We start from the raw sequence: 11,397 nt of genomic DNA, 5'->3' as shown, positions 1-11,397 counted from the left end.
GGTTTTTTCAACTTTACAACTAAACTAATTGACCGATCTTAATGAACTAAATTTATTATTGTAGATCTACTTAATACCTACAACTTTTATTTGAAACTTTTTTCGATTCCGTTTTTAGTTTACGAGGCGCAAGCAAAAAACTACTTTTTCCTCACTTCAACCCGTAATTTTGCAATAACCCCCAGCTTTTTGCGAGTGGCAAACGTGCATATCTTAATCTACGCACATTAATTGTGCTTTACGCGCAGTCAAACTTGAGTCACCAATTTTTTCCCAAAAAAATGCTAATTCTACTGGACTACCCAGTTTTCCCGGTTTTCGGTGCGCTCGCGCTCCGCCCGCTCACCTCGTCCCTCCGGCGATCCTTGGCTTTCAACCGTTGCCAGCCGGATCGGTGGAATTCCACCGGCGCGCCCCTTCTTCCGCGCTTATCTCCGCCTCTCCCCCGAACTCCCTGTTGCTTGCACGGTGAGGTGCTCGCCGCGTTACCGGAAAGAAAGTCAAATATGTAAGCCTAAATATTCTATATTCGTCGCGGTTCCCCCGAGAAATTTCTCGATCGGCTCTCGCTTTTCCGTGGGACGCTGCTCGTCGTGATAGCGAACTGACACGTCACAGTATATAAACTTAGAACTACTAACAGTAGATCTCACCTTAAATAAATTAGCTTCAAATTTAAAAAATTGCCAAATCCTCCTAAGAATAGACAATACTACGACAATTTCTTACATCAATAAGATAGGAGGAGTTAGGCATTCATCAAATATCATATTCTAGCTAACAAAATTTGGAAATGGGTGAAAAAAAGAAGTATTTTTCTATTTGGGTCTTATATCCTTCCAAAGATAACATCGAAGCAGTTGCTTTATCAAGATTAAAAACCAGGATGGCGAATGGGAATTTCGGGCGAATGGGCACCCTTCGCGTTCAACAAAATAATTAAAGCATTAGGTAAACCGGAAATATATCTATCCGCTACAAATCGGAACAACGTTCTCAACCGTACAATAATTATCGTATTTCTACGATAATTTTAATCATTGTACGATGTACGATAACACTGCTATCGTACGTAAAAATACAATAATTAGATCTTATTAAGACAGAAAAAGAGAGTGCGAGATTTCCGGAAGGTAACATTTGTGTTTTAATTATTAAAAAAAAAAAAGGAGTCTTAAACTCTTAAATCTCATTTCTTATTAATTATCATTTTCAATAATTATCATTTCTTATTAATTATCATTCTCATTAAATATCATTTGCGTTTTAAGGGGTTAACTACTCTTAGAATTTTCAAAAAATGGAAAAAAATTTTTTTTGCTTAAAAGGTGCCTAAGGGTCTTAGAAATAAGATACAACATTATTTATAAGGGGGAGAATTTTTTAAGTGCCTGTATTTTGATCCCGACCAAAGTCACTTGCTGCGCGCTCGGAGCAGATATAAGACTCGGCGCGACGCGCTACGATTTTTATTATTTGGAATGCTTATACTTGCTAGAATAATAAAGTATTAGTTACCTGTTTACGTAATTTGAAAAAAGTTACAAAGGGTCTCGGAGGAAAAGGAAAATTAATCGGAAAATTAATCGACGAATTATCGATTTATTACGGTCTGGTAATACGTCGAAATCACGATTCAGTCGAAAAAAATGCAGAACGACATATGGGCAACGCTTTATCACAAAATGTTTACGGACGAAGAGCCGCAGTGAAAGATGTTCATCCGGTGAAGATTCGTGGTGCTCGTGGCAGCGAATGAATGCCGCTAATACCTTGGGAGAACATCATCATAAACCACCGCTTTCCCAAGATGTATTCAAAGCCATAAAGCCAATATACGAGGATTTAAGCAGTGACGATCTTCTCACTCGATACATATTAGGTGGCTATATACAAAATAACAATGAGAGTTTCAACTCAATAGTGTGGGCGATGGCTTCTAAAACAACTTCAAGTGGCAAGACAATTCTCGATATCGTGACACATATTGCTGTTTGCGTGTACAATGATGGAATGACACCGATAATGAAAATTATGCAAACTTTGGGAATCAAAATCGGAACAAATTGCTATAATTTTTGCACCGAATCCGACGAATGCCAATTAATTATTTGTCTTTTTTTATAACAATTCTTGTTATTTCATTTTCTTGAAATATTTCGTAACCTAAAATGTCACAAAAATTTGATAAAAATTTAAGAAGTTGAGTTTTTTTAGTTACATTAAGACTGTTTGTTCTTTCGCGTGTAAATCCCGGATGTTGTAGATCCACGGGCGACGCGATTCGAGGCACTGGCCTCTATTTGATTATAATGAAGACGAGCGCGGATGATGGTGCAGACAATTAAATAAAAAACTATCTTATCGTGCAACTATCTTGAATTTTATTAAAATCTGAGTTCAAGATCGGGCGGAAGTTCGTAACGAGTCGGCGTCTTTTATAGGAGTGCTTGTGGCGCGAATCCGCGAGCAGATGGTAATATGGCCAGTGCAGATAATATGAGTGGTTATACATATTATCTGGCCATATTATCATCTTCTCCTCTATTAGATTTAGGCAGGCTCGGATTAAGGGGAGGAGGGCTAAGGAGAACTATAGCCCGAGCCTTGTTTGTTAGAGTCTCACCCAAACTATTCAAGAATTTTTCATTTTTGTCAAAGGGCCTCCATGGAGTCAATAACCTCGGGTCTTAAAATACCTTAATCCAGTAACTGGTCCTGGGCTTAGGTCTACCTTTCTACCAACGTAGATCAACTTTCTCGGTTCTAATACTTGACCTTTATCTATCTTTTTCTAATTTGTGAAACTAGAATGAGATAACAAGTAAGTTAACCCAAGAATGAAGCTTATCTACGTTGGAAGAAACCGATCTTAGGCTGCTTTCCTTTTAGAAAACACGATCGACACAAACATCGTTCTATCTTTTTTCATGTTCAATGAGTAACAAAGATAGAACAATACTTATGTCTAATGTGTTTCCTAAAAAGAAGGCAGCCTTAGTTTAATAGCATTGACCCAAATTCTACTGCTGAAATAGTAAGTTTTGATGTCTTTGAGCAGTCATCGACGCGAGCTTAGGCGCGGTGCGGCAAAACATGGGAATGCGTGAGAACGTCGACAACGCTACGCTTCTCCTTCTTCCCCCCGCCGCCGCCGTCGTCGGCAGCCAATGCTTGAGAGTAGGCCGTGCTATGGCTCGAGCGGCTCGAGCCCTTCCTTCGGCGCGCAAGGCGCGCTCTCATTCGCATAATTTAAAAAATATTTCGATTATTAGATAAAACAATATGTAGAGTCCTATAATAAGAAGCGCGATCTTGTTCCTACTTTCTGATTGGTCGGGCCCACGTTACTCATGTGTTGTTACACAATGTAAATAAATGCACACTTGTAATCATGGTAGATCCTGTCCGATCCTAAGATGGCGATGGGTGGCAAGGTGGGGGTAGAGTTCGCGCTTCTCTGATTATAGGACTCTATGTATATACGCAAATAGCAAACCCATTCTCTCCAAGAGTCTGCTAAGGGTCAGTGACCCAAATGAAACGTGGTACTGTAACCCTTTTATGGGTCGGAAATCCACCTGAGAAAATTTGAAGAAGAAGAAGAAGACTCTATGTATATGTAGTAAGGTGTTGTCTTTGTCACTCAGCTAGTCTGGTGAGAGAGCGCTTCCCGCTCCCCGTACATTGAAGCGTGCGTGGGGGATACGACGAGCGCCGTGGGAACCCGCGGGGTACGGAGAGCGGGGAGCGCGCCTTTAAATCTCCCATCACCAGACTAGCTGAGTGACGAAGACACCTTACTACATATCGTTCTATTCCATAAAAGATTCGGACAGCTCCGCTCACAGAAGGTTGCCTCTATATTATATATCTCTATGATTCGTCCCTTTCTCCTCTGCCCCTTCTAACGTTCTAATACCGAGCTCCGAGGCGGTCGCCGGTGTCTAATACTTTTTTTGAACTATGTTTATCGCGCGGGCGCTGCCTGCCTCGCGACTATTACGATCATAATTGAAAAAATATATATGTATATAAATAAAAACAATTTAATCAATTATAATAGAAATTAATTTTATAATAAGAAGAATAAAAAAGACTGACTTTAAAAAGCTTAAATATTTTTTCATAAACTATAGAATTAAGATATTAATTCTTAATTGAGAATAAAATACAATAAAAAATTGAATGTTAAAAATTTTTGTTTGATTGAGAAAATACCGATTTTAATTCTTAACTAAAAATATAGATTAGAGAATTTTAAAGCTTAAATGAATTTTTTCAATTAAACATTAATATTTTAATTTTTATTGGATATTTATACTCGTGTTGTATGCTGCAGAACAATTTGTACGTTTTATTGCATTTAATAAAAAAATAATTATTTTTTAATAAAACAACGTATTTGTTTCCTTATTTTTGTGGACAACACTTTTAACTTTTTTAATTTTAAATTTTAATTCTTAACTTTAACTAGATATTTTTAAAACACATAAACTTTAACTTGTTAACTTTTTTCCAAAGTTTTAAAATTTTATCTGTATAAAAGAAAAGATTATAGAAACAATTATTAAAAAAGATACGTTTCCTTATAAACGACAAGATTTCTTTTGTTATTCCATGTAAATTTAATTTACAAATAAAATGTTGAATATATTTTATGGTTAATTAAATAAATTATTTAATTATTTAAGTAACGCGCGCTTTGCTGTTATATGAGTTATTATTAATTTTCATAAAAATTGAAAAAAGATTAAGAAAACCTTTGTTTTTTCAATAATTTTACAAACTTTCCGTAACTTCACAAAATTAATGTTGGGTAAGTTAATATATTTTTTAAATCAAATCAAGTTAAAGCTAATAGCTTATAAAATTAATTTTTTCATGTTAAAAATTACCTAAACGGAAAACTGACTTAGGCCCGTTTCTATCAACGTAGATTAACTTTAATCTCGGTTTAATTTACTTGTTATCTTATTCTAGTTCCAAAAATTAGAAAGAGATAAAGAATAAGTTAATCTGAGATTAAAGTTAATCTACTTTGGTAGAAATGGGCTTAAGTTGAAAGTTAGGTTAAATTAACTCAAGTTAAATTTAAAGTTAATTTTGGAAAACGTTATTTATATTTATATTAAATATGAAAATCATAATTTGTTTAAACTAGATTATTGAAACAATTATAATTAGATTAGATTATAAAATATATTCAACAATTTCATAAAGTAAGAAGAAAAAGAATCAATTAACAGCGGTAAAAATGAGTAACAATAATTGAATACATACATTTCTTTTATACGAGATTATCCTTAAAAGTATACGTACACTATTAAAAAGGTAAAAATATTATTTTGTTTGAGTTACAACTTAAATAAATTAAAAATTCAAAATTATTGCAAGAAATATCAATAAAAAAGCAGTATAGAATGTAAGCAATAAGAAATCCACTCTTTGCCAAAAACGTAGATAGAATCGAGTACTAAAAATATTAGACAATTTTATTTCAAAAAGTAAAAGCTCTTAAATTTTTAAGAATAAGACGGAATATACATAAAATGAATATGTACAAAAACATTAGACGGGATTCATAGACCGATCTTAAGCTCAAGCATTGTCTTAAGTCTAGCTTCGAGCCGACTTGAGACTTACTTAACCAATGAAATAACAGCATTGACGTCTCAAGATCGTGCTTAAGCTGGAACTTGAATAAGATTCGACTATGAATTCCGGTCATTGTGTTGTGTCTCTACCCAGCAAACACAAAGTTACATGTAACGTGCTTGTTAGTTGTAATTTCCCACTCAATAATATAATTGCAATATAACACACGTGTTATATTACAATTACATTGTTGAGTGAGAAATTACAACTAACAGGTACGTTACATGTAACTTGGTGGGTATAGATATCTTTTACATAATAAATTTAAATCCACATTTCTGTTCGATGGAAATTGCGGGAAGGTGGTGGTCTCTTCCATTAAGAGGAAATGTAAAAGAAATTGTGTAATAAATTTTTTATAAAATACTTATAAAATAGTTATTAACCAATTTTGTACATTTCCTAAAAAAAGGGAAATTGGCAAAAATTAAAGGAACAAGCAAAAGTTTAAAGAGCAAAACATTAAACAGATAATAAAGTACAATGAAAATAAATATTTAAGTTAAACTTAATATTTATTATTAATATTTATTATTAATACTTAAATTAAAAGTGCGTAATAAAAAAATATAATAGAAACAAAACAAAATAATATTTAACTACTGTATTTACAGTTGCAATATGCATGCATTCGCAAATTGTTAAATAGTTATGTTTTATAGATATTTTATTAAAAGTTAATAATAAAGTTAAGAAGGTAATGACTTTTAACTTTATTAATTTTAAATTTTAAATTTTTTAAATTTAACTTTAATAGAATTAATATAAAATCATAAAAATATGTCTCAAAAATTTATTTATTTGTATTTTTCTGATTGTTATATATTTTGGCTAATAAAATAATTTTAAAAGATAAGGAAAAAGAGATTATCACCTCTTATTAGCATGCACATCCACGTTTTAATACGTCTTATACAATCTTATATGACTTACGTCTTATTTCTCTCTGGATCTTTCTATATTAATTAGTTCTACACATCCCTTTTTTATCCATCATATAACTAGTAGTAAGATTAAAGTTACTAGATAAATTGTATTCACATTTTTCACTTTTAACCACCTCGCGTGAAGGTTAAAAATTTCCATGAAAATTGACACTATTTTCAAGCAAGTCGAAAGTTTACATGAAATATTTCACTTTTGAAGAATTTATGCTGACGGTTAATCTAATCTAACCTAACCTAACTTTACAATCATTTGTTATATTTAATTGTATTATATATTATTACATTACATTATTCTCACCAAACACCAAGTTACATGTAACGTACCTGTTAGTTGTAATTTCCCACTCAATAATGTAATTGTAATATAACACGTGTGTTATATTGCAATTATATTATTGAGTGGGAAATTACAACCAACAAGCACGTTACATGTAACTTTGTGTTCGCTGGGTTATAACTATAAATTTTGGTTGCTTGATACTTATTAATATATTATTCATTACATTTTATATATTGTAGTTACATTTTTATATTAATAATTTGTATGATAGAAATACTACTTTTCATTTTTCGCTTTTTTACATTTCACTTTTCATTTACCTACCAGTGAAAAATGATAGATACATGATCGCTGCCCTGGTGTTACGGATGTACAAGAATAGCTTTTATGATAATTTATCGACCGACACAGTTAACGACATCTTTTGTTGTCGGTAGCAGGAATAGAATACGGATACAGGCTTATGTGCAGGCCAATAGGCCAATACCGGTACCGCCCGCCATTTTGACGTTAATCGACGCGTGATGTTCGGCAGGTTTTGATGATTTCAGATGAATTAACAACAACCGGGAATAATCACGTACTCGAAAGGACGTGAGTCATGGCAGAGTATTTAGCGTCTATCTTCGGTACCGAGAAGGACAAGTAAGGAGAACTCGTTCGCTAGTTGCAATTGAAAAGGAGATGCAAGAGATTTTGATCCTAACCTATATTTTTTCTTGTTTTCTTCTTTCAGAGTAAATTGTTCCTTCTACTTCAAAATTGGAGCCTGTCGTCACGGTGATCGGTGCTCGCGTATCCACAATAAACCTACATTCAGTCAGGTATGTGTTAAATAATTAATATAAAGTAACTCCATTGAATCAGTAATTAATTTTCCATCTCCTGTTAAATACATCAATGTAACAGAGAAGCTTTCATTCGGAAATACCACTGTAGTAACTGTATACTATCAGGAATATCCTCTATATAAATAAGTGATATATATTTTATTAATTTTTTCAATGTTTATCATTTATCCTGTACTCCTTTATTTATGGTCTTTAATTTTCTAATTGGTTTTTCTTCTAAAACAAAGATAAAACTTTGATAAACTTATAAATCTTGAAATTATACATTATTATGTAATTAAAATTGGTAATTAATTTTTTACTTTCTATTTAATGTGTCTATATAACAGAATCTTTATTTAACTATTAAGAATATTACTATAGTAACTACTATTAGGAATATTTTCTAAATATATAGATAGTTAATATGTATATTTAATATATCAGTTATTTTTATTTTTACTAAATATATTGATGTATATGTAATATATATTTTGAATCATTATCATTCATTTTATACTTCTTTATTTACAATCTTTAACTTTTTAATTGATTTATATTTTTTTATAAAACCAGAACATATAAACTCCCTTAAATATTGAGATAAGAGTTAGAATCAAACTTAAAATCTGTTGACTATAAGTCAAATATTGTTATATAATTGTCTATGTATTATTTCCCTTAAATATTTAATATACTGTTTATATTTATTTTCAGACATGTTTGCTTCAAAATCTATATGTAAACCCACAAAATTCTGCCAAAAGTGCAGATGGCTCTCATTGTAAGTATATTGTGAGTCTACAACTATTATTTAGTAGAATTATTATATTTTTATTGTAATTTTAATAATTACATTTATTCTTAAATGTATCAATCACTGAACAATCACTAGTTAATGATTGTTAAAAGGATATTAAAATAGTAAAACTTTAAAGTAATAAACTCTGTTCCAAAGATTGAATAAAAAAACCACGTGATCTATTCTCATTTCAGTGGTCGCAAACGTATCAGATGAAGAGATGCAAGAACATTATGATAATTTCTTCGAGGACGTATTTGTTGAGTGCGAGGACAAGTACGGCGAGATAGAGGAGATGAACGTATGCGACAATCTCGGCGATCATTTGGTAGGGAATGTTTACATCAAGTTTCGTAGAGAGGAAGACGCGGAGAGAGCTGTAAACGATTTAAACAATCGCTGGTTCGGTGGTAGACCAGTGTACGCCGAACTCTCGCCAGTGACAGATTTCAGGGAGGCCTGCTGTCGTCAATACGAAATGGGGTAATTCATAGAATCTATTTCACGCAAACATCTGTCATATCCCGATAGAATAATATTTATTAAATTATCTGATATCTTGTATAATGATTATAATGAGCAGTTACATAGATGTTTTCAAAAATAGATGCAGAAATTTTTTCCAAAATAACTGGTAATTTGCGGAATTAATAGTATTTCGACAAAATAATAAGATAACAATGTAATTTATATATAAAACTATGAATTATAACACTAGTGAATTTTTTTTCAAATTGTTACTTGGTAGTGGTATATTTGCAAAATTAAATTTGAAAAGAAATTGTACAATCGTTGAAAAAATATTTTAATTGTATTACTTATTTATCACATTTAGAAATATAATTTGTATTGATACAATATGTTTAAAAAGCAGAAAAAGGACAATTATTTCTAAATTATAATGTGGAAATATTGCAACATGAAATATTACATATTCATATTCACTATGATATTTCACAGAAAGAATATCAAATAATTTTTTAAATAATTTTAAATTTTTTATGCTTCAAATTGGATTTGTTTAATTTTTAACAAATATTATTTGGATATATTTATTTCGATAAAACTGCTGTAGAGCATCACTCTAGTCATTGAAAAATTTTCTTAAATTTATAATGCCAATAATTTATAAATTATTGTACAATGCACTTGCGGTGTTTTTATTGGAATAATGAATAAAATCCAGAATGAGATCTTTCATCTTCTCCGTTTTCTTTTCAGAGAATGCACACGTTCTGGATTCTGTAATTTTATGCATCTGAAGCCGATCTCGCGTGAATTACGACGCTACTTGTACAGCCGCAAGAAGAGCGGCAGAGGACGATCTAGATCGCGTTCGCGCTCGCGTGGCCGAGATCGCAAGCGCCGATCGCGATCACGCGACAGACGGTCAAGATCCAAAGACCGTCGAAAAAGGGATGATAAAGGTAGGGACGGGCGATCCGGAAGATATTGATTTTAAAGAATACAATTGTTTATACAAATATTCATTCCAAACGACGTGACACCATTTAACGGACGGATTTAATATAAACAGTCCCTCCTACGTGTGCTTGAATGAAAAAACGCCATTCATATATATATAATATATATATTTTATATATATATATATATATATATATATATATATATATATATATATTCAATAGAATTAGTACTCTTTCAAATGCGATGTCAAGAATTTTGTTAATAATTTAGTGATCTCGAAATATAAATAATCGAAGAATGTCTTTTCGCGCAATGAGAAATGAGACACAAATAAAATGTAAGCATAGAAATATATATTTCTTATTTCATGTTATATTTTTATATAAATTATCGAACTTAATTAAACATATATCATGAAAACTGTTGGACAGTTAGGTTAGGTTAGGTTGATGTATAAATTTATGAATATAACGAAAAAGTTACTTATACTTTTCAAAGATACTTCTATCTTTCGCGAAGATCACATATATCATTAATGAATTACCTCCTTTCGAAAAACAGGTGATAGCACTTCTTGTCGGATAATTATCTGAATTTTTTGATATCCAATCTTATAGCATTTTCGTCTGCAGTGGATTTGAACTCAATCCAAGATAGATTAATGACGTTGCATGCTGGAACTGTCTAATTAGAACCTCAAATAGAGCATGCGACATTATTAATTCATCTCGGGTTTAAACCCACTGCGATCGGAAATTCTAAATTCATATTCTGAAGCAATTATTTTATTCTTTTTTTTTTTTCGCGAATATTACGTTACCAAACCGTAAACCGTAAACGTAACATACAATACAGTACAAAATAACTCCAGATTGTATTTACATACAAAGGGTGCGTTCGGGAAGACGCTATTAGCGCTATCAGCATCAGTCTATCCTTGTTCTACTTTTAATGAGTAATGAAGATAGACTGATGCTGATAGCGCTAATAGCGTCTTCCCGAATGCACCCAAAGAAGCCTAATGTGAAATATGATAATCGTTAAAAGAAACAAATCAAAGAAATGACACTTGACAAAAAAAGCTTGTCATATAAAAACAATCATCAAACGTTAAATAATATTAAAATCAATCTTTTTCTTTTTATAAAATTTTAAACAGTACACGGAAATGCCTAGCTATTTGAATTTGGAGTTATATTCAAAACGCGTGCTTCAAATATTTGTGCGTTATGACCATCAAACAGATTATAAGGCGAAATAATAAAAGAGTATTAATTAATATAGTAATTAACTCTAGAAGACAGATATGGAGTTCCTCGTCACCCCAACAAAATTCAAACTGTTAAAAAAAAAAAAACTAATACTAGAGATATTCAGATTGCTTTAAGTAAATTGTTCAATATTTCTCTAACAATAAACTATGTTATACATCATTGTTTGCCTCATTAAAAA

The 11,397-nt window shown here is 31.6% G+C and overlaps 2 protein-coding genes across 2 annotated transcripts; both read left to right on the top strand.

Moving 5' to 3' along the window:
• Positions 1–1,047: 1,047 nt before the first annotated feature.
• LOC118647542 lies at positions 1,048–2,167 on the top strand. Its single transcript, XM_036292594.1, has 3 exons — positions 1,048–1,068; positions 1,499–1,663; positions 1,918–2,167. The coding sequence occupies exons 1-3, from the start codon at positions 1,048–1,050 to the stop codon at positions 2,125–2,127; spliced, it is 396 nt and encodes a 131-aa protein (XP_036148487.1). The 3' UTR covers positions 2,128–2,167.
• A 5,198-nt stretch (positions 2,168–7,365) lies between these two features.
• On the top strand, positions 7,366–10,063 carry LOC105831615 (splicing factor U2af 38 kDa subunit). Its single transcript, XM_012671854.3, has 5 exons — positions 7,366–7,530; positions 7,622–7,709; positions 8,433–8,499; positions 8,712–9,000; positions 9,739–10,063. Exons 1-5 carry the CDS (start codon positions 7,487–7,489, stop codon positions 9,971–9,973), a joined length of 723 nt encoding a protein of 240 aa, XP_012527308.1. The 5' UTR covers positions 7,366–7,486; the 3' UTR covers positions 9,974–10,063.
• Positions 10,064–11,397: the final 1,334 nt, after the last annotated feature.

The sequence above is a fragment of the Monomorium pharaonis genome, chromosome 10 (assembly GCF_013373865.1).
Source record: "Monomorium pharaonis isolate MP-MQ-018 chromosome 10, ASM1337386v2, whole genome shotgun sequence".
NCBI lineage: Eukaryota > Metazoa > Arthropoda > Insecta > Hymenoptera > Formicidae > Monomorium > Monomorium pharaonis.
This window is presented reverse-complemented; position numbering and strand designations above follow the sequence as displayed.